Below are 23,624 nucleotides of genomic sequence, written 5' to 3' on the forward strand. Positions count from 1 at the left end.
TAGGGTTTGTTGTGTAAAGATGTCAACATACTTTGAACACGAGCATTAACTCTTATCATTTATTGTTCAAAGATATTCCTTGGTACTCAAGGTGGTCCTGTAACCAAAATAAATTAAGAATCTCTTAATTAAGGTTTTTGGTTTTATATGCTTTATAATTACCAGCAATTAATGCATAGCTCTGGAGAATAAAAATTAGTAATTTGCATTTACTAATTGGAGATTTTCTATGAGAGATTTCGGAAAATATTTGACTGCATTTATTGGAAATAAGAAAACCGAATTTGTGCATTCATTGCATATCTTAAGAATATTTTCGGGTTTGGAAATTCCTTGGTTTCCAAACATCCTTGTTTTATAAATACCTAAATTTGCATTTCTAGCAAACTATCCTAAGAGCCAGGAAAACTTCATTTCTTGTTGTTTCAGGTGGATCCGTATATTCGGAGAGGAAAGTATCCTAATTAGGTGAAATTTCTTATGACCGCTCATTTAAAGACTTCCGTGGGATCAAGAATCTCTACGAATATCGTTGGTGGGAAACTAGATAATTGTAGTGTTCTTAGTTTGCGATTATTGATTTGATTGACTAACGGTTGTTGAAACTTTGATTGCACCTAGTTTGTTTATTCTTGAGAATCTTCTCTTTTGATATAAGATTCACTCAGACTAGATCAAAGTATCAATGGGAGCTTTAAAACTGTTGTTAGATGTAAAGACATCTTGTGATAATCTATTGTTAACATACTCCTTTATGTGTGTGATTGATCACAAAAAGATTCAAGTGTTGTTGTGCAGGTATTTGAAGGGAATTGAAGATTTTAAGACGAAGAAGAATTCTTATTAGTTTTCGTATCTTGTGGATTTAGTGCATAAACCTTGATCGGTTGGGATCCAACTAGAATCAATTTAACTTTGATAGATCTGATTAATTAGTTGCGTGAGATCGGCATTCTCTATAGTTTCTCTTTGAGATATATATCGATTGAATGCAAATCTAAACTTGACTATTTCGGTAGTTATTGGATAGATCGATCTAACCATACAAAGGAGTTTATTAGATTAAACATAAGATCCTTTGTCAAAAACTCACATATCTTGTAGAAAGATTGATTAGAGTGGTCACCAAACAGATTCTTCCTTTGCTACTTTTAATATGATCCAAAGGACTTGCTATTCACGTGCATGAATCTAGAAGTCGAAGACGCGGGGATACTGAGGGTACTAAGTAGCTAGGAGTAGTCTGCTTGGTCTCAACTATACGAAGTTGGTATTTGATTTTTTATAGCGGCTTAATTCTGAGAGTATTCAAAACTGGACTAGGTCCCGGGTTTTTTTTTGCATTTGCGGTTTCCTCGTTAACAAAATCTAGATGTGTCATTTACTTTATTTTCCGCATTGTAATTGTTATTATAATTAAGTAAAATACACAAGTACGTCAACTCAGTAATACTTGATATTGATCCTATAGAGTTTCCGTTATTTCCGAACCTATTATCAAGTACACACTTTGTTGTTGTATCGTCCCGATCTTGTATCCATAGTCAATCACACAAGTGATATTTTTGTTGTATTGTCTCGATCTTGTATCCATAGACGATCACACGAAGTATGAACCGAATTTTCATATTATCTCTACTCTGTCCATAGACGATCACATTTGGTAGAGGACTTATAGGTTGATAAATAAAAGATTGTGGTGCATTTGGGTACCTTCGTATTTTCATATTGGTTGAATGCGCATTAAAGGGAGATGCATCCTTAAGTTATAAATATTTTCCGGTGAAGCATATCCTTACGTTGTGATGCTTAGTCGAGCGAGCTTCACGATGCGTAGGGATCATCGTTGATTTGTAACTAAACTAAGAATGCACTACTATAATTTCAACGGAAATATCCATGATGCACACTATTGCACATCATTTGCGAAGGACCCTATGTCCTATTCGGACTAGGATTTCTTTGGATTTGTCCTTGTAACACGAGTTAGCTTAAGTTCGTAGTCTCGATTCAGATGAACTATGGCATGTGATCCTTCAAGCCACCGAGGAGTTACGTAGTTGACCGCATTTAGTTACAATATTAGTGGTCCAATACTTTGTTCATCATATCATTTACTTGTGAGACGATTGTAATATTTTTGGTAACTCATATCATCTGGCTCGGCATTGCGATGCAACAGATGATTATTTCCACACTTTCTGAGGTATTTGATATTCATTCATTGCGTAATCATACTATTTATCAACCTGAAATGATGCGGGTACCCAAGTACACCACAATCTTTTCGTTTCAACCTATAAGTCTGATATCTTAAGTAATCATCTATGGAAAAATTCGAGACAATGAAACTTCAATATATTCACTTGATAATAGTTACAATCTAAAATCAATTTACTATATGATCAATATCAAGTGATTAGGATTAATGCACTAGTGTATCCACTATTAACTATAATAAAACAATTATAATCGCGTAAAGTAAAAGTAAATCACACAACAAGATTTTGTTAACGAGGAAACCGCAAATGCAGAAAATCACGGGACCTAGTCCAGTTTTGAGTACTCTCATAGTTAAGCCGCTATACAAAAAACAAACCAAATTTCGTATAGTTGAGACCAAGTAATCTACCCCTAGTTACTTAGTTCCCTCAGTTCTGGTCATGCACGTGAATCCCAAGACAGAAATCACTATCTTGAGTTACTTCACCGACGTAAAATCTTAAGCACTCAACTCTTTTTGATCGTCTTCCAGACAGTAAAGGAACAAAGCTGTTTGGTAACTACTCCAATAATATTTTAGAAAAGATTAGTTGAGTTTTGACAAAGGCTCTTCCTTTTAAACTAGTAAACATCTTTGCTGGGTAAGATCAATCCAAGTCAGTAACTTAGATTCAGATTCACAACTATCAGATTTGGATACTGCAGAATACAACCAAATGATAGTTGTCGATCTATATGATTATTTGATCAAATCTATCAAAGATAAATCACATCTTAGACGGATCCTAACTGATCAAGATGTGTGCACAAATCACGAGATATGAAAACTAATAATAAAAATCGTGTTGTCTTCGAATATTTAATTGACTTCTATTGTACCTGCACAGCAGAAACTTGAATCCACTTATGATCGATCATACACAAAACAGAGTCTATTAACAATGAGTGATCATAAGTTGTCTTCAGATCTAAGACAGTTCTGAATATCCCGTCAATACTTTGATCTAGTTTGAGTGACCTTATGTCAGAAGAGAAGGCTCCCGAGAATAATCAAACTAGGTGCAATCAAAGTTTCAACAAACATTAGTCAATCAAATCAATAATCGAAAACTAAAATAACAATGCAATTATCTAGTTTCCCACCAACGGTACTCATAGAGCTTCTTAATCCCACAGAAGTATTTAAACGAGCGGTCGTAAGAGATTTCGCTAATTAGGGTACTTTCCTCACCAGATAGACGACTCCACCAGAAACAACACGAATGAATTTGCCTGGCTCTTAGGATAGTTTGCAAGAAATGCAAACTAAATTATTTATAGACCAAAGTTGTTTGGGAAACAAGGAAATTCCAAAACCGAAAGATTCTCAAGATATGCATTATATAACTAATTTCGGTTTTCATATTTCCAACTAATATCCGACCTATAATTCTGAAATCTCTCTTTAGAAAATATCTAATATTAGTTTAGAAGTTAACTAATATAGCTTTCAAGAGATATGTTTTGATTTGCTGGAAAATCAAAAACATATAATTCGAAAATATTAATTAAAAGATTCTCAATATTTCGGTTTGGGATCACCTTGAGTATCAAGGAATATGTATAAACAATAAAAAAAGATAAGAATATCCCATCCAATTAGAATGCGTAACTAGAAGCTACACGTATAATTAGCATGTATAACTAGAAGCTACACATATAATTAGCATGCGAATTGAAATGAATGAAATTCATCATAAATTACTCAAGTTTCAAACATATCTTAATTTTGAATGGGAAAAGGCAGATTAGATTGCAGTACTATTTTGATTTAGCTCGTGCTCCATCCATGGGGTAAGCGGATTCCAAGCAACATTCGTACAATAAGAGCTTCAAAAGTGATTTCAAGCAACATTCGTACAGCTTATCCTGTACGAACAACATACATATTCCATACTCAACAAAAATTTTAATATTTGAAGCACCGATTCTGAAATGTAGAAAAACAGTAAAAATTTGTGAATCAAACCTGGAAAAGTTCATGAGAGAACCGATGCAGTAGCCCTGCAAGTACTGCAACATATAATAAAATTAAAAAGGAACGTTCTCCATATTCGCAATTCGCAATACAAACTCTTCAAAATATGAAACTGTGGATCACAGGATGCAAAATGAAGATAAGTAGAATTATTATAGTATATTTAAACGTAGCTGAAAATCACTAGTACTTTGAGCTCAAGCATATACAATGATGATATACGACATAATATTTTTTTTAGAACAGATACATACATTCAATTCAAACAACAAGGAAATCCTATAATGAGAAACGAAGCGGAAACCATTTCTAGGTGTGTGTGTGTGTTGAGTACTTTCCTTCCATGGAGGCGTTTGTGAAGATTGACAGTGTACTCTCCAGTAACAACCTCCTTCATTCTGCTCTCAGTATTACCCAGATGCCTTTTGATCTTCCATAATCTCCATTCTTCTTTGATTTGTTGTGCATAATCACATGTTGTGCATCATCACATAACAAAATTATTTGATTTGTGATTCTCATTCACAATTTCATCTGGTTTTGAAATTGTTTCAGCTTCAGACCCGTTCAAACAAATTGAACAACAACAATTGATGATCAAAAACAGAGAATCAAACAAATCAAACAAAATCAAAACTAAGTAACAAAATATATAGTGGATGTGTAGAGGAAAGTTACACAAGCTAATTGGATGTGTAGATGCAATTTACACATGCAATTTGGATGTGTAGACGCAAGTTACACATGTTGTGCATCATCATCAAAATGAGAAACTCAATCACATGACCACTTCCTTCTTACAATGACCAGAACCATATACAACATAGAAATTATACATACAATAGTTCATAAAAACACTAACCAGAACGAAATAAAATAATTCACGTTGCCAAACTTGTTTCAATTCCAAATTAGATTGTTAACTTCTCAATTACCTCCTGTCACTGTTCTGCACAAAAAAAAAAACTATTAAAATCTAAAAATCAATTTAGAAATTAGAACAAAGAAAAGAAAAAATCTGACCAGATATTCTCCATTAACTATCGAAAATTAAAAGTTCCAATTAAAGGAAAAACTGATGTAGAACATCTATGAGTTCAGACTAGATCGAATTTTGATGTATAAGAAACTAAAATTTACGGGTAACGGAGATTAAGATGCTCTGAGTTCAAAAATAAACTTGGATTTTCGACCCGAAATACAGATTAAAAGTTAGATCGAATTTCAATTCGAAATCCTAGAAAATTTGTTGATTAAATTTTTCGAAAATTTCAATCTCAAAAGATAGATCAAGATGAAATACTAGTAGATCTATGTTCTAATCATGTATTGAATAAGGATTTTTAGATGAAATCATATTGATTAGGTTTTCAAAGAACACCAAAAATACAAAATTTGAAATCGATTTGGAAATCAACAAATCAATAGTTCTAATCAAATGAAATGATTAGGAATATTAAAATTATCTTTCTGATCTTGATTTGATGATTAAATCCTCATTTCCAGTTGTTGATGACAGTTTTCATCAAGTTTTCTTCATCGATTCTGCAGTGAAGCATCAAGAAAAGTGACGTGTTGTTGTGTTTAGGAATTTTATTTCTTCTTGTTCCAACACTCGACTATTTTCTTCTTCATAAGCTGAAAATCAGTCTCTAGAAATTATTTTCGCAAAGCCGAGAGAGAAAAGATATTGGAAAAGAGAGAGAAAGAGAATGTAGTAATGAAAATATCTCCTGATTTTACTCTTGTATATATAGAAAAGGGTAGTTTTGTCAATATCAAAATACATAATATAAAATTATGGGCCAAATCTGAAGAAAAATTGATATTTTGGGTCTAATAAGTAATAATATCATTTTTCTAAAATATGGAGTAGATCATAAAGGATCCATTTTGTGGAGTTTTTACATGTATGACCCATATATAATAAGGGGTTTACAATAGTTTTCACATTGTGAATCCTTGTTTTGATGAGGGTAAAAAAAAATCATGTTATACAACAAGAACAATTTTGTTTTATATGTAGTAATCTTGCGCAACTCGAGTTGTTAGACCTCTCACAGAACAGGTTGACCGGAGAGATCCCATACCTTAAATGTCATCCCTTTCGGTAATGAATCTTTCAACAAACTTGTGGGAAGAATTCGAAAAAAATCCTTCACATTGATCGAGATGGCGGGCGCCCGGAGGGTTAGTGAACCAAAGGCAAAGCATACGGATACATCAAGTGCACCATGCTAACTGCTAATGATATTTAGTTGGGCTTGAACATGATAATTGTTTCGCTTTATATGCAGAGTTGTATTTAAAATACTCATGCGAAAAAATATAACCGGTTCTCACCATTGCTTGACGGCGCTCTGCTCTTTTAGTACTTCGTCCTGAATGAGTTGGATTTCAAATACAAAAAAAAATCCCACCGTTTAGAAGGATTCGTACCTGCGCTAGCAAAGCCCAACGGGTTTGAATTTTTCCTATTCAGCTAATCCCAAGTACTGAAATGCTAGTAAAGCAGAGGCCAACAGAGGTTGCAGGAACGATGCATCTCCCTGCAAGGGATGACGGCTGGTTCCGCTCCTTCTGACCTAGCTGTTTCAGCCTTCGAATGTCTATGTAAAGCAACCATGGACAACACCATACTAAAACCTGACTGTATAAAAAAAAAGAAAAAAAGAATCTGGTAGCACAAGAGTTCAAGTCTGCAAACATTCTCTTGGCCTGACCCAACAATATACATGTCACAATTAGTACACATGGTAGCTTTCATGGTTTCTGGCTCTTCCTCTGCAATTTCTCGTTGTAGCTTCTGGAGGAACTGTATTTGTTTATGAATCTTATCCTGGATCAATGTATAAATACAAAACTCAGTGTAAACAAATAAATCTCTTAATAGCAGAAGGAATAAGAAATCCTAACAATCATAACTGAACCCTGCCAGAACATCTAATCTTCCATGAATGAGAAAGTGGTGATGTTTCCTTCAAAAAGAGAAAGAATGTAATGATGTACCTAAATTCCTTATAAGACCTCAACCAAAAAAAAAAACATGATTTCGGATGACAAGAATACCCTTCGACTATTCACAAAGAAACGTAAAAATCAATGGAATAAATCACATATTATGGGTCTTACCATTTTGGTTTCCACATTACGGCACCACTTTTGTCTGTAGAGTTCTATTAATTAGCATATCTTCATCGAGATGGGAAGCCTCCAGAGGGAGATGCCAAACCATGACCCTCGAGCAGTTAACCAAACACTCCATTTGGCTTTCATCCTCGACAAGTTGTTCTATGAACGCACTCACCTGCATATCTCAACCAAATATGCGATAAGAAAAACATATCTCCCTAGATAGGTTTTAGTTCATATTATCAAACGTCTTTTGGGTGAAGGATGGCTGAAGAGAACTCACTTGGAAATCTTCGTTAACTTTCTCAAGCTGCCTAATAGGTTCCGGAGTGGTACGGACCGTACGGTGCCATCTCTTCGGATCCCAGATTATAGTACTGTTGAATGCAAACCCCGACATGCTAGCATGAGACCTCTTAGTTCTCCCAATTATCTCATTTGTGCGCCATGCACTAATTTGGGTGCCATTACAAACAGGACCTTCCACTATTGCTCTGTTCTCTATCAGCATTGCAACTGGCCATGTGCCGAAATGTCTGCAATTCAATGTAAAAAATTGCTGTTGTCAATCTCATGGTAGCCACAGAACAGAGTTCTAGCAAATTACAATATCACTTTCTCTATCTAAAATGGTTATGGATCGAGCAAAAAAGGAAGAAAATGCATACTACACAAGGAGATGCACTTAAAAACAAACGAAAATGGATATACACATCTTTGTGAGAGGAGCACATTAAAGGAAAAATTGGCAAAGCAACTCCACCGACAACGTGAAATATCAAAAAGACAACATTCAGACCAACTTACAGATATTCATACTAGGTTTTAAGTAGTTGCAACCGAAACATATGATTTCCTTTTGCTTCAGGGTATTCACGAAGCGCTGACGTAAAGACACACCACAATAATGTTTAACTACTCGCATGATAGCATACTTAACAGTTATGTATGATTTACTAAACCTAAGAGTTTGCAGGGATGCTTGACTTAAGCTCATAAGTATGTATCTGTCTTAATGTCAACACACTATTCCTTATATAAGCTGCATATAATGGAATCTCATATTCCAATGAGAGCACATTATCCTAAGTACAGATTTAATGACACCGACATACACTTTTAAGAAGAGTGGCCAATTAGTAATGAATCGTACACGTGGTGAACTGATTATGTAAAGAAATAAATGCATCGGATGGGGACAATTTCTAACAAATATGACATTCAGTGAAAAAAATATGCTGCCGTTAATCTCATGGTAAGTGGTAACTACCGACCAGAATTCTAGCAAAATACAAAACCTCCTTCTCTGTTTAAAATGGTTATGGATCGAGCGAACAAGGAAGAAAATGCATACTACACAAGGAGATGCACTTCATAACAGACTAAAATGAACATACACATCTTTGTGAGGGGAGCACATTAAAGGCAAAAATGGCAAAGCAACTCCACTGACAATGCAGGATATCAGAAAGACAAGTTCAGATCAATTATACATATATTCTTACTAAGTTTTAAGTAGTTGTAACCGAAGTTAAACGGCATATTATTTCCTCTTGCTTCAGGGTATTTACGAAGCTGATGTACAGACACGCCACAATAATGTTTAAGTACTCGCATAATAGCAGAGTCAGCAGTTATGTATGATTTACTAAACCTAAGAGTTTCCAGGGATAGGTTGACTTAACCTTATAAGTACGTATATGTCTTAATGTCAAAACGTTCTTCTTTATCTAAGCTGCATATATCCTCTCTATGGATTTAATGACACCGACATACAATTTTAAGAATTAGTGGCCAGTTAGTAATGTATCGTACACGTGGTGAACTCATTATGTAAAGAAATAAATGCTTTGGATGGAGACAATTTCTAACAATACTGTTTCAGAAACTTTCTTTAAAGTAACTAGCGTGCCTCTCGGATTTCAGTTTTGCTAACCCTAGACATGTATATCCGTTAGAAAAGCAAAAGTGGAATGTCTTTGCCAGTAAAATTATGATTCATCAGAGCAATGTGAGTCGCAGTTATTCATTCATCTAGTATCAAGATCAGTTTAAAGCAACAACATATGTGAAACACCATAACTAAAGGTATCAAAAGAAATCTCAAGTTGATAAAAAATACCTGATATCCCTCATTTGCTCGAAAAGCTCGACAGAATACACGTTATCTTCTTCTGCAAAGTACGTAATCCCATCAAGTTGATGCTTTTCAATGTGAGCTAATGCCACATTTCTTTGGTGAATACTTCCATCTTTTACATCAGATATATTATTACCGCAAACCAAATGTCTATACATTATTCCAGTTTTGCGCAAAATGCCTGCTGTTTCAGTGGTTTGGTTAGACATTTCCACAACTATCCAAACCATTGGAGGTGGCACCATGCTTAACGTGTGCGCTAGACGATTCAGATAATAAGCTTGAAAAGGCCTAGTATATGTTGTTGTAACAATTATCAAAAGCTTCCTAGGAACAAGAACAGTATCATTCTGTATCAATTCGGATTCACTAAGAATTCTCCCACCATTTTCCTCAATAGGAGTATCAATGCTTGCATTTTCACTAGAAAAACCGACATCTAAAGGAGTATCAATACTTGCATTTTCACTAAACGAACTGACATCTAAAGGAGTATCAATGCTTGCATTTTCATTAGAGGAACGGACATCTAAAGGAGTATCAATGCTTGCATTTTCACTAGAGGAACGGACATCTAAAGGAGTATCAATACTAGAAGTATCACTAGACGAGCGCACATCTAAATGAAACGCTGCTGCTTCGTCCTTATTCATTGACACTACACTAAACAACCCCATAACAACACCAATAATAAAACAAACAAAGACATGGATATACAATTTCCTCCAAACAGCTCGTCTTTTCGATTTCGATCTTTCTACACCACGCAAAGACGAGAAAACACCAAGTAACCTAGACTTAACTCGATACAGAACTGAAAATGAATCCACAAAATCAGAAAATGTAGTTACCATCACAGGTTCTTTCCTACTATACGAAATAGACCTAGGCAAAGGAGATGGCCCTGAATGAAGAACATTTCCAGTTTGACCTCCTAGTCTTGCCATTGGAGACAAAGTTCTTCTAATTGATGCCATTACTGAACTTCACACACTCAGTATAAGAGAAAATTTCTTGGAATTAACTACCAAATAAAGCAACTTAAAGAAAGATATCAAAGAATATAGTCATTATTGCATATAACAAAATAAGGAAATGTAAAGATAGAAAATAGAATCAGAAACTGAGAATTAATTACAACGAAATTGGTATTTACTAGGTAAATCTAAATTGAATCAAGAGATATGAAGTGAAGTAATCTTGATATTTATTGGTTTATGATGATAATAACAATGAAAAAGTAGTAGCAGTAGTAATAAGATGGGGTTTGATTTCAGGAATCTCCGCCATGACTCCATTAATTGTATGGACAACGGAGCAGGAGAGATTCAGCGACTCACTCTGGCCTCGGGTAAAGGTAATGATGGGGAAAATGACCAGGAGGAGGAGACACGGCCGATATAACCCACGCTTTGGTAACATTTATTTTTATTTTTATTTTTATATTATTGAAAATAGTGTGCACCCGTGGCCCGTGGGTGAGACAAACACTAATTCTTAACCAACGGCTGTGAATTGCATGTTTCTCTCCCAGGCCGGAAAGACAACTATGAGTCTATGACCAGTGAACACCATTACCATTTACACGGGCCGAGCCAAAAACTCTTCTTAGGGGAAGCAAAGTATGTGCAATGACACACCCTTGCTTTGAACTGGCCCCGACCACTAAGTCGAGTTTCATGAACAAAACACCCGAGAATTTTACTAAATGAGGATCAAGAATGTATAAATCATCGTGGCCTGTTTTCCTTTTGAGAAAAAAAATCAACATTTTATCATTTGGATTTAGTTGCTACCTCATGTCAAAACCGGATGAAAAAAAAAAACAGCCCCTTAATTTTCTCTAATGTGTGCAAGCAATGAAATTCTCATTTTAAAGGCTGAAAACAATATCCTTTCTTGTGGTTATACTACTAGTCAAATTAACTTGGTTTTCTTCCAACTTAATTGATTTTCAAGGTCAATACTTCAGTTTCCTCTAGCATTTTTTAGTCAGCCAGGAGCGGCAATCATCCCTCTTGGTCTTTAGCCCACCGCGTCTTTTGTTTCTTAGTCCTGTCTTTATCCTTTAGATATTGCTCGAGATAAGCAGATAACTTGTTTTACAAAGTCCTTACCATTACGATTATCAGATTATGAATAAGCAAAGAGAGACGGAGACTTATAAATATATAATTCAACAATTACCATTAAGTAGCGCAAATACTGCAATTATTATAATAATAATCTAATAAAAACATCAAGTCGATATAACTTAATATTCTGCTATTTTTTTCTTATTATCAATGACATATTTTGCAGCGACTTTGGCCATGCCAAGAAGACCTTCAATACTAATGAGATGAGAAACATTAGACGCAACAGCATCAGGGACCGTATACCTCACCATGGATTTGATTATGCATGACTTATAGTTCTTGGGAATTATTTCGAAACTTTCCATGAAAAATGTTACACCCATGTCCAAGTATCCTCCTTCAGTTTGCAACACCTCCTTAAGACGTCTACGGTTATCGATCGTCACAAACTTTTCTTTGTTTGTCAACGGTACAGATCCTGAAATTCATGGCAAAACTCGTAAAATCACTCTCTACCGATGGAAGATAAGAAGGGCATATATGAGCAGAATATATAATGAGTAATATCTCTGAGTACGTACCTTTAGGATATGTGATGCGAAGAACGCTTCCAACACCACCATTACCTTCAAGAACTTCTATCTTTTCGAACACACCTGGAAGTAATTGTTGGAAGATCTGAGGAGCATCGTTGGACGCGAAAAGCGCCCATATCTCGTCTGCAGAAGCGCCCACTACGTCCAAATCGCTGATAAGTGTATATTTCAGCGACTCTGCACTATAGATGGACGAAAACAGCAAAAAGACTGAAAAAACAATTTGGTACTTCATTTCTTTCTCTAAAAGCTAATGTTTTGGATATACTTCTTGGAAATATTAGATGCAAGATGGGATGAGTTTTGTATTTTGGTTACCGCAGTGTGATTGCTTTTATAGAAAAATGTTGGGCTTTTCCAAGAAAATTTTCCAGTTTAGAGGCGGCTTTTATTTTTCAACTGGAACACAATTACGTTTGGCAGAGTACCAATAATTTTTGAAGTATAGATTAGTTTAATGCAATTTTGAACGTGTAGCGCAGTTTCGATCACTTAACTTTGCAAGAGGCTGCTGGCAGCAACTCTGCAATTAAAGGCATTGTGTGGGCGAGTCAGATAATAGGTAGGAGCATAAACTGAAAGCCATCCGAGATAGACATGAATACTTCTGTTGATTAGGATTTCGTCTAAAGCCGACTTTTATGTCCACTGATTAAAATATTTGATTTATCTAAGCCAGGATGGACACTTTTTAGGCATAGATGATGTGATTAGGAAATTGCACTGAATTGTATATCATTAATTGACCATTTGGGTCGAGTTTGCATTGTGATGTTTAGAAGGTGGTCCGGGGAATGGACTATCTGAACATTTGAAAACAGCAATCACTTCTTCTGCATTCAGCTTGCTTGTATTCTTGCAAGTTTCCAGCTAATTTGTACTCTAAATTATATTGACCAGATTGATTCAATACTTGATAATTATTTTCATGTGGCTCTTACAAAGTCGTCGACAAGGGTACATCCTGATTTTTCAGGTTTTGGAAGCAACCTATTTTCCATGTTATGTGACATTGCATTACATTTCAATAGGAGGCAGATGAGCAAGTGCCCCCTCTTTCAAACCTCGTGTCCGGCTCAGGCTGGGTGGTAATTTTTCTGATCATTGATGTTATTCTTCTGCAGTTGTTGTCCAAAATCATAATTCTGCGGAAAAACAAAAACAGAAACAAACAAGTCACAGCTTAGACCATCTATTCACCAAGTAGGCTACTATGTGATTCTTCCATGCTAAGTCAATAATTAACCGCAGAGGTAACCAACAAGAAACCAAAAGACAAAACAGAAATTTAACAGTCCAGAAGGACTAAATACCCTTTACATCTTTTAACAAAAAACTCAAGTAAACTTCACTTAGCCATTCAAAGTCTATAAAAAATAGTTGGCCTGACAGTAAACTCTACAACCTGACCTCTGGATACACTAGCTAGCACCCTTCTTGGCCAGAATCTCCTTAAAACCATGTCTGAATTGGATTGCTAGAATCTCCTTCCTAATTCTGGACCATCTTGATAAAAAACAAAAAAAAAACATAATCCAGAGTACATTTCCTGAAATGAAAGCCTTTACATTGTGACAGAATCTGATTGCCCTATCACCCTTAACAGTCTTTCGATGACGGCAAAAACCACTTCAATGAAGTTTGAAACCAAACGGAAACCACCTGATTCAGCAGCATACACAAATTCTCCCCTACTACTACTACCAATAAAACAATATAGCCTTCCAGGGTCCTCACTCACTTGAGGCACCATCACAACAAAAAAGTATGTTAGCCTCGGGCCCAAAAAAAAGCAACACTCCACTGCTTTTATAACCTTAACCTTCCTACAGAAATATTAAATGTTCTCAGAACCAGCAGATCCTAGTATGTGATTCTTCTATAAGTTGTTGGGGTGGGAGTGCAGCTTTCTTCTGTTGCTAGTTTTCCCTCACAAGACGTTTAACAGTGTTCAGTACCCGACAATAGTCGTAGAAAAGAACAGATTGTTTCCCGTCAAGACCGTCTCTGTGCCACCTGTTACTTCCTGTAAGATTGTTACAGGGGCTTCCACCTATAACCAAGTCAAACCCACCAGAGTAATCGACCAACTTTTCTATCTTATTAGCCGTGAGCATAGTCACATCATTGATGTTGTCTATTAGAATTCCCTTCTGGTCTGTGTTCTCCCACCAACCTCTAAAGATGTTTCTACTTACTTCAGAAATTTCGACAGCGACAACGAATCTCAGGGGGATGCCAAGTTGATGTAACGCGATCTCGGCACCTCCAATGCCAGAGAAGAGCGACAACACCGAAATTCCATTTGGATAACGATTCTTCAGGACGGAGAGATGGAATGCCACAGTATTTACCTGTAAAAATAAACGGAATTTGCTCACGATATAAAATAATAAGACTTACGAAGAAAACAACTCTAGACTAAAGATTCAATGTTCAAATATAACACAAACAGGGTATCAAAAGTTTCAATCTAAATTATTACTAACATAAAGAACAGTGCTATTCACAATATGAAAGTAACAAAAATATGCAAAGTCATGATTTCAATCAAGCGAAATGGTAACCAACACTTTCAACAGAAACTGGATGAGACCAGCAATAATGAGAAAAGCACATCTACTTTACTTTGCAGAATTTGAAGTTCAAAACTGAAAGCTGATGTAACAGAGGATATGCAGCCAAAAATCTCTTTCAATGACCATCATAATTCACCCCAAACCAGATTAGTAGAAAGAAAACCACAAGCACATCAATGTTTAATGCTATAACCGCAAATTCTTTTCAGAAATCCCCAGCTTCATCACCATCTCGAACTTATGAAACGCCACATAAAAAACCATAGCTAAGATAGATGCCAACATAATCGTCAGAAATTTATCTCATCTAATGAGAGAATCAGTGGGAGTTGCGATACTAAAATTTCATCATGGGAAATCTCCTAAGAAATTGGTATTGTTTTCTCAGGCTCGGAGCTCAAAAGTGATGAGAGTCATGAGACAACAAAAGGCTAAACACAAGTCCTAGCTCAAAAGAGAAAATATTAATGGTCTCGTTTAGATCCAAAAGTATCAATCTCAATCTTTTAAATATCTAAGGAGTTAGAAATCTATATTACTTCATTATCATGCATCTATGCTACACAATTTCATCACGCTATCTATTTATTCAAAGCATGTCACAGTTACTGAAACGTATGATAGTGGATGCAAGAAGAAGGAAAAAAAAAAGCAATGCCACCGGAAGTGTTGTCCTCTTGCCAGTTTACACAGGGATAAGACTAAGACGTCCATCAAGAAACACAAGATTGAACCAGAATTCAGCATCTGCCAAAACATTGGTTTCAAATACACTTTGGAAAGAGTTACATTACATGTTGCACTACATATGGTAATACATTTATTTCAAATGCATATCTAGTCTGTATCCATCAATCAACAGAAAAAATTCGGCTAGATATCTGATAAGTCACCACATAGTTAAAAAAAGGAAAATGAATGATTTTAACAAATATGATTCCACAAGATTTTTTCCTACTTGGTAGTGAAAACATCAGATCATCAATTTTTTACAATGTCATAGAGATTATGGACCAGTGACTGAGAGAGAACTGGAAGCGACAACCAACCAGGACATAGAACACAAACAAGTCATTTCCAAGCCTCTTTATGACTGATAGACTAATTCACAATACCAGGGTTAAGGAAGTAGGATAAAGAAGCCTGAGTCTGGGAGGTATTAACCAGCTTTACTAGAAGCAAAAGGAAAGAAAGGAGTGTGAGACGTTTAAACTCAGTCTACAGTGCGCTAGGAGATAGAGGAGATACTAGTCATAGCTTAACACTTCTGTGCTCTACAATGTCTTCTAAAGCATTTCTGAGGAAAGAAATATTAGGGTCTGTATTTCCTTTTCAATGCGGATATAGACAAACTGTTGTATTTCAGGTGGTTACAACTGTACTTTCTACCTAATCTGCTGATTTGTTTGACAAAAGAAACTAAACGAAAGAAGGAAAAAAAACAGTAAGCAAATGTTACAAAAGTTAACTGAATACTAACCTGGAATGAGTTACCCAATGATTTATATCTCTCAGCCTGAGAAGTAGCACCACCTCTAGTATGATTCCTAGGATAACCCAGCATTAGTTCTACCTCCTCGGGCAAAAGTGGAGCAACACTGTTTTTCGCTGTCCAAACGAAGTTCCATTTTCGACATTTGTTAAGAACTCGCTTTTGAATATGTTCAGGAGGGTCTCCTTGCCAGCCTTCGAGGTCTTTCCGTATCCTCTCTGTCTCTAGCGCACTTCCGTAACATGTAAGTAGGCAGTTGAACTGTTTTCTGACATCCCAAGAAGGCCACCATCTAGATGACAGTGGTAAAGCCTCTGCAATTGTCAATGGAGGAATCGGAAGTAAGGGAAATCTGTTATCAGTTGGAAGGTTATGGATGTATCCCCTTTTTCGTGCAGCTGCACAGAAGTATTTAGAATCCACAAATTCCGGTTCAATGTTGAACAGGGACCGAGAAATGCTACTCCAAGCGCCTTTTGGAGCAAGAGCCACATTTTCGAAGTAAAAGTAAGGAGGGCCAATAGCTACATCCGGCAGCTTCCTCTTAAACCCAATTCTTGGATGCCCTGGAACCCCAAATCCATTCATTAGTTGGGGGATCTTTATAAAATCATCTTCAACAGGTGACAGATATCTTTTCCTCTTCTCCATTTCTTCCTTTCTACTGCTTCTCCAAGCCCTTATCTCTCTTCCCCGATGAAATTCCTGTTTAACGAGCTTCTTTTTCTTGACATCAGGAGGACCACGGCCCTCAAGAGGTAGTTCACGCGGATGATCAGAAGTTGGCTCTGCCATTTGAGCAGCAGATATAAAATCCATAAGATCTGCAATAGAGGTATCTGGATCTGGAATGACCATAAAGCTGAGAAATATTAGAATGATGGAACAAAAACCCTGTAAATCAGTATACTGAATGTTGAAAGATGTTCATGGAAGTAGCTAAAACCAGTAGTAAACTATATCGCCATTTATTTTTATGACATGAGTGAGCCTCATAAAACACGAGTTGATGTGCAGGTGAACCTCATACAACATGAATCTAATGCAGCGAATGCATACCAGATGAGTTGATGGCAGCTGAAACTTCGCCGATGGAGAATCCCATAGCCACTAACTGCATCATTTTTGTCTCAGGCACAGATTCCTGGGAGAAAAAAAAAATATCAAGCACCTTCATTTGAGAATAATGAGAGCATATTGAACAATAAAAGTAGTTCGAATAAAGTCATTAATATGAAAAATACCTCATTTTGGAGACAGCTCTCTGCGTCTGAAAAATCCGAAAGGTCGTCAAGACTATCCCATTCAAATTCTGGAGAACTTGAATGGGAAAGGACAGGTTCACCTTGTGAAGCACATTCTTCAGGAGCCTGCAAATGTAACTGTCAGGAAATGCTACGAGTACAATAAAGAATAGGAAATATCTAAAATCCAGTTTATATCAAAGATGCTTAATGTCAAATCTCACAACTACGACAGATGAATCTATTAGAAAACAAAGTAACGTAGGACACCTTATTATTCAAACACTACAACTAAATGTTCTGGAAAATGAATCCAGACCTATTATAAAAAGAACCAGATAATAGGATTTGGTTCTTACACAAGTAGATAATGATATGTGTGGACTTATGCTTACAGCTAAAATGATCGATTGACCTAAGCGACCACAAACCAAAAAACACATGATACGAATCTGGCACCTCGAAGATCGTGCAGAAAAGTCACCTATTTGAAACCTCAATGTTAAGACAAACAAAAGAGTGACTCTGTCTATGAGGCAGATGCCAATTCAAATTGTCGTTTTATCATCCCTACGGACTACCCACTACAAATAATACGCATGAAGATCTAGACAGATGTTGATGCGCTGGAGCGAACCTAAGATGATGAAGCTAAGCAATTTCAGTACTGCACTCACCAGAAATGTATCTATTCAGCCATTGTGATGTCTCGCAAATGTTAGTGGTTAACAACTGGTTTTGATGCGGGACTTCTACAACAAAACTATAGAAGCAATATAGAATAAGTTTGTACCACAGAAAAAGAACCTAATTCATGTAAAATCTTAAAATAGTACATCAAATTCGAAAATAATTCTCAGGTTTCAACTGACCACTAATTGCCATACTATAGCGTAAAACATAGGCAATCTACTAAGCAGAGCATACAGTATAATGGATTATAGAGAAATATGTAACCAAAAACTACTATCTGCCATTCAAAATTTAGTTGTCGTATTTTCTTTTACTGGATCACCAAAATGACCATCAAGCAAGAAACATGAAACAAGGGTAATAGTTTAGAGGAGACACTAAACAATTGCAGCTTATAGGAATTCCTCCCATCCAACCTCCAACTCATTATGCTCAGTAAGCATCCAACGATATTTAACTCACCCATTCAAGATGCAGGAACTCATATATAGCACAGATATGAGATATTCATCCCCACCATTTATATAACCTCCTTCAATCTAAAGAGTCATATACAAAAGTTTCTCAAATGCCAAAGACACCCTATAGTTCACAAGACATGAAGAAAAACATAATGATATGTGTTCTTAATAGATAATAAGGTCTGATTCAAAAATAGCTTGTGGTTATTTTGATTTCAATTCAAACTAAAGAGAAGTTGTATGTCAATAGTTTTATTAGAAATTAGCAAACTAATGTAATTTTCAGCTTAAATTTACTAAGCTCCTCGTCGTTTTGACTACCAGTAACCAAAAAGAAAGCGTAATGGTTGAGATGAGCTTCTAACTTGACTCCTGGGTCCCAAAGAACAGTCTTCTAAGTAATAAACTTTCAAACTAGCCAAACCACACATATTTGTAACAAAAAGGTTGGCATGTATCACTAATATGCTGGGACTTAGGAGTAGCAAAGTGCAAATTTTGTAAGTTTACAACTCTGGTCAGGATTTTCATTCAAACTTGCTTATAATATTTCTAACAGTCTCAAATTTCATATATACTCAACACATAGCAGTTTCATATTTTCATTATTTGAAACTAATGACTTAATATGCTATTTATCATCCCACATCGTGAGCCTGCAATGATGAGGTCTCCCATTTAAATGCAGGTACTTATAGATAGTACAGATATGAGATACACCTTTAACACATATACAAGCTCCATCGATATCTAAGCATCCTATATGAGAATTAGTAACTCGAGTGCTCATTCTTGTGTGTGTCCATTTCCATTCAAACACTGAGACTCCCTTACATCCAAGAGTATTAAAGATAGTTAAAGTACTGCTTTATTTCTACTAGGGCTAAACAATGAGATCTGCACTTTATCATATCGAGCATTAAGGCCAATCATGCATCTCCCACATTGACATTAGCATGAAAAAACATAAATATGGGTTCAAAGTTGACAAGGCCAAGACATGGTTTCAAAGTGTACAAGGTCAAGTCTTCTGTTACTTGAACTCCTAAAAATCTGCCACAAAAGCAGGATTAACAAAAGGGCAGTCCAAAATATTGTAATTTCAAGTTGGCCCTATAGGCTAGCAGATCTAACCTCAGATGAGTTACACAACTAATGAAGTTGACAATGTAAAAGCATAAATATTTCACTAAGATCCATGTCCAGACAGATGAAATTTCATAAATCCCTTGGCATGTACTTCCATGTGCCAGGTTTAAAACAATTTGAGCTTAAAATTTAGTTAATTTTATATCTAAGTAAAATAAGACATACCACACTTCTTCATGACATAGTCAACATAATTCTATAACCAAAATATCAACTCACCGTATATGCGAGTAGAGTTTCCAATATTGCTTCTGTGTTCTCTTCTCCTGCATGTATATGGCTGAACTTAAGATCACAATGTACTGACTAACCTGAAAGTATTAGAAAAATGAGGATATACAAACCTTTTTCATCAACTGTTTTAATTACTAAATCTTCGGAAAAGCCCATTTCAGTAAAATGAGAGATTGCCTTAGAGCGGGATTGGTTTGACGTACTTCCCTGTAACAAGAAGCAAGGATATTATCATCATCAGTGCTACAACCCTTGCAACAAATTACGCCAAAACGTATTTACGAGCAGCGTCTTCTTTACCTCAGCACCACACATACTAGCTCCTCGACTAGGAATCACCGAATTTGAACCATTGGATGAAAAACAAGGTCCATCTTCGTCTTGAAAATCCCAGCTGTCGCTCGAGTCAGTGTCGTCCTATAAATTAATTACCACAAAGATGTGAAAAGAAAATCCTTATTCTACAAAGCAGATAATATGCCTATACTACATAATGGAAAGCACTTTAAGGATTGAATTACCAAACAACCAGGTACTACTCACCATTTCTTAATATGTAGCTCCCTAATTATCTCCTCCTCAACACGATCCGCGTGCTGATCAAGTAACAAAAGAATAAATCACATAAGTTAATTATATAGACCAGCACTAGCAAATTTCCCCAAGATATATGGCTTATAGTAACACGAGGACATGAAAACAGTAAAGATCACATGTCCATGTATATGGCCGCCTCCTATCTAGTCTGGGTCTGGGTGGCTCCAATCTAGCCTTCGGTATGGGTTGATGCCCAGGAATCAGGGAATGTTTGTCTGTTGCTTTACATGTAAAGTTCAGGTGGACTAGCATATCTAGACTGAAATTCAAGAGATTATCTTTACCAAAGGATGCGTCCTTCATTACTAGTTATCTTTCTAAGTTGATAGGGGGCCGTACGAGTACCGATTAATAGTTTACTTTGCTTCTCATAGTCATATCAAAGTTTAAGACCCTTGGGTTTTTACAACAGTCTTCTCATACATGCAAATAACAGTAATTTAGACACCAAGAGTCTCTGACATTCTTTCTGCACTACTCCAATGAAATATCCAAATTCCACCAGAAAAACTCATGAATGTAAAGAACTAGTAAAGATAAGCATCAACTAGACATCACGTATGCCAAAAAAAATAGATTTTATAAAGAAGGAACAAAGCCAAACCCAAAGAGCGTGATTTATCGGGAATGCCGAGAAACAATACTACATTGTTCGAATAAAGAAGCCCGGGTACTTATTCAGTTCAACTTACCAAAGAAAGGCACCTGCGGATCACACAATGCACTCTCAGTTTGGTATTGGAAATTGGATTTCCTGAAAGACAATTACTAAAATTACATGCCATTTTCAGAACATTACAAATGTCAAATGTGCTTTTGTAGCACTACTAATTGAGTAAAATGGGATGAAGAATTACGAAATTATTTCCTTTACAATGTCACTCAGAAATAATTTCCTTTACAAAATTATTTCCTTTACAATAGAGTATTTCGATTCGTCGCATTAGTGTCGAAACAACCAATCTATCTAAATCAATTATAAGTTAAGATATACCTTTATTGAGTACTAATTAGATGGCAAGAATGAGCTTCTGCTTCCAAAACACACCCACTGGTTGATTTCTATCAAGATATTGCTGTCCAACACGAAACCAAAATTTAGTAAAACATCAAAATTTATCAAAAACCAAAACCCATTTTGAAATAAAACATAATCAAAGAACCCAAAAAAACCCATTTTTAAAAAAATCAAAACAAAATCAAAATGTATCTAACCCAAATCCAGCTTCATATCCACAGCATATACTAATCTACTGCTCAACTTAGCTTGATCAATAGTATTTGAAGAGCTCTTGAAAGGGGAATGCAAAGTTTCATAGACATATACCCATTTCTGGACTAAACGTTAGAGCAGAAATCAAGCTACTAAACCCCTGAAGCACATTGAAAACTCAAAAAAAAAAGTCCATCTCTGTTTTTCTTCACCATTAAAAACTTAACAGAAAACTTAAAATAAAAAAATCAAAGTAAAAAAATCAGTCCCAAAATCTTACATCTTCATAAAACTAACAAAACCCTAGAAAAAACCCTTAAAAGATCCAGAAAAACTCTTCAGTGGTACTCTGGTTTCACCATTATAGCAAAAAAAAAAAAAAGAATTTTTTGAGGAGCATTTTTTACCTTGAGAAATGTGATCAAACCCTAGTTTAGGATGTTCAAAAGGAAGAGGCTGGTTTCTTTAGTTTCTGTAAAAAGCGAATGGGAGAGATTTAGGGTTTTTGTGGAGTTGGAGAGAGTAGAGAGCTGCAGGAATAGCAGAGGCCCGAGAGGGTGGTGCGACTGAGGAATGAAGAAAATAGAAAAAGCTTTTCCAGTTGTTAGGATTTTCACTGTCTCCATTCTTATTCCGGGAAGAGGAAACGAACTTTTTAAATGGCTTCAATTATATTTTAAGGGGTATTACATGGATTTGGAGGTTGTGAGTTGTCAAATCACGCACGAGGAGTCTCGGATATCAATACATGGAGTGGATTGTCAAACTACTACAAATGATGGCCCTCGATACAAATGATCGGCTAATTTGGTTCGTGCTGTCATGCATGCGTGAACACTACTAGCTAGTAAATTTTAAGCGTAGAGGGTAGGCGTTTGTGGTACCTTAATGTGGGACTTCATCACTTCAACACAAGGTTTGAAAAACGGGTCACGGCTCAGGTCTTGGGCACTTGGCGTGACCGTTATATTGTATTTTGACGGGTGTGAGTACTTTTTGGGAAAAAGCCGTTATTTAAAGAAAAAACGTGTTTTTTGTAAGTTTTTTCAAAAAAACGGGAGTTATAACGGTTAAATAGAAAATTAAAAAAAATCATGATATGAAATTCCTATGTAACGGTTATAACATGCGTGAGAACGTTATAACGTGCCTAAAAAACGCTGTGACCATTCATTTTAAAATTTTGTCCCACCAATAGATGACCTATATCACTAAACTACCATTTTAATTGATTATTATTAGTATAAGAAATATGTATAATTCGATTGTCATGTTTATATTCTTTTCGTAGGTGTTTTAAAATACTCCTAACTATACAAATTACGAAAGTTTGATAAAATTCGTACGGTATAGCCACTACTCGAATTTTTTCGGCAGCAATTATCCAATTTAAAAGAGTGCATAACCTATCCAATTTATTGAAAATGATTCGTTTTTTGGACTCAGACAAACCCACCATGGGTTATTTGTTCCATGCACTTGCGACATGTGTGGAAACTAAACAAATGGGTTTGGGATCAAATCGAAATGCTTCTATCGTGGGTGTAATAAAGAAGCGATGGAAAAGTCAGATGAGTTCTCCTCTTCATGCTGCAACGTATTTTCTCAATCCTTATTACGTCTTTAACCCAGCAACTAATGTCATCAATAATGAAATTTCTGAGCTCCAAATTTGTCTTACTGAAGTTATATCAAAAATGGTTAGCAACCCGCAAGAACAAGCAAAATGCATGCTAGAGGTACAAAATTACTAATACTATCTCCAAATATGTTTAA

At 35.8% G+C, this 23,624-nt stretch overlaps 3 protein-coding genes across 5 annotated transcripts; all 3 read right to left on the minus strand.

The window, feature by feature from the left end:
• Positions 1-6,895: 6,895 nt before the first annotated feature.
• Positions 6,896-10,907, minus strand: LOC113304031 (probable beta-1,4-xylosyltransferase IRX9H). The gene is made up of 4 exons (XM_026553134.1): positions 9,495-10,907; positions 7,656-7,908; positions 7,373-7,547; positions 6,896-7,079 (listed from the first exon to the last, which is right to left on the minus strand). Exons 1-3 carry the CDS (start codon positions 10,487-10,489, stop codon positions 7,389-7,391), a joined length of 1,407 nt encoding a protein of 468 aa, XP_026408919.1. The 5' UTR covers positions 10,490-10,907; the 3' UTR covers positions 6,896-7,079; positions 7,373-7,388.
• Positions 10,908-11,680: 773 nt separating this feature from the next.
• On the minus strand, positions 11,681-12,502 carry LOC113301560 (S-norcoclaurine synthase 2-like). The gene is made up of 2 exons (XM_026550332.1): positions 12,172-12,502; positions 11,681-12,068 (listed from the first exon to the last, which is right to left on the minus strand). The coding sequence occupies exons 1-2, from the start codon at positions 12,419-12,421 to the stop codon at positions 11,767-11,769; spliced, it is 552 nt and encodes a 183-aa protein (XP_026406117.1). The 5' UTR covers positions 12,422-12,502; the 3' UTR covers positions 11,681-11,766.
• Positions 12,503-13,243: 741 nt separating this feature from the next.
• Positions 13,244-22,469, minus strand: LOC113304032 (DNA (cytosine-5)-methyltransferase DRM2-like). 3 transcript variants are annotated; one of them, XM_026553137.1, is made up of 11 exons: positions 22,256-22,469; positions 21,630-21,711; positions 21,328-21,340; positions 20,582-20,634; positions 20,339-20,455; positions 20,149-20,245; positions 20,024-20,070; positions 17,502-17,627; positions 17,317-17,401; positions 16,246-17,102; positions 13,244-14,540 (listed from the first exon to the last, which is right to left on the minus strand). In XM_026553137.1, the coding sequence occupies exons 4-11, from the start codon at positions 20,582-20,584 to the stop codon at positions 14,106-14,108; spliced, it is 1,767 nt and encodes a 588-aa protein (XP_026408922.1). In that variant the 5' UTR covers positions 20,585-20,634; positions 21,328-21,340; positions 21,630-21,711; positions 22,256-22,469; the 3' UTR covers positions 13,244-14,105. The 3 variants fall into 3 exon arrangements, with proteins under 3 accessions (XP_026408922.1, XP_026408921.1, XP_026408920.1); XM_026553136.1 differs by having other exon boundaries at positions 21,240-21,340; XM_026553135.1 differs by having other exon boundaries at positions 21,328-21,389.
• Positions 22,470-23,624: the final 1,155 nt, after the last annotated feature.

Source organism: Papaver somniferum, chromosome 8 (genome assembly GCF_003573695.1).
Source record: "Papaver somniferum cultivar HN1 chromosome 8, ASM357369v1, whole genome shotgun sequence".
Taxonomy (NCBI): domain Eukaryota; kingdom Viridiplantae; phylum Streptophyta; class Magnoliopsida; order Ranunculales; family Papaveraceae; genus Papaver; species Papaver somniferum.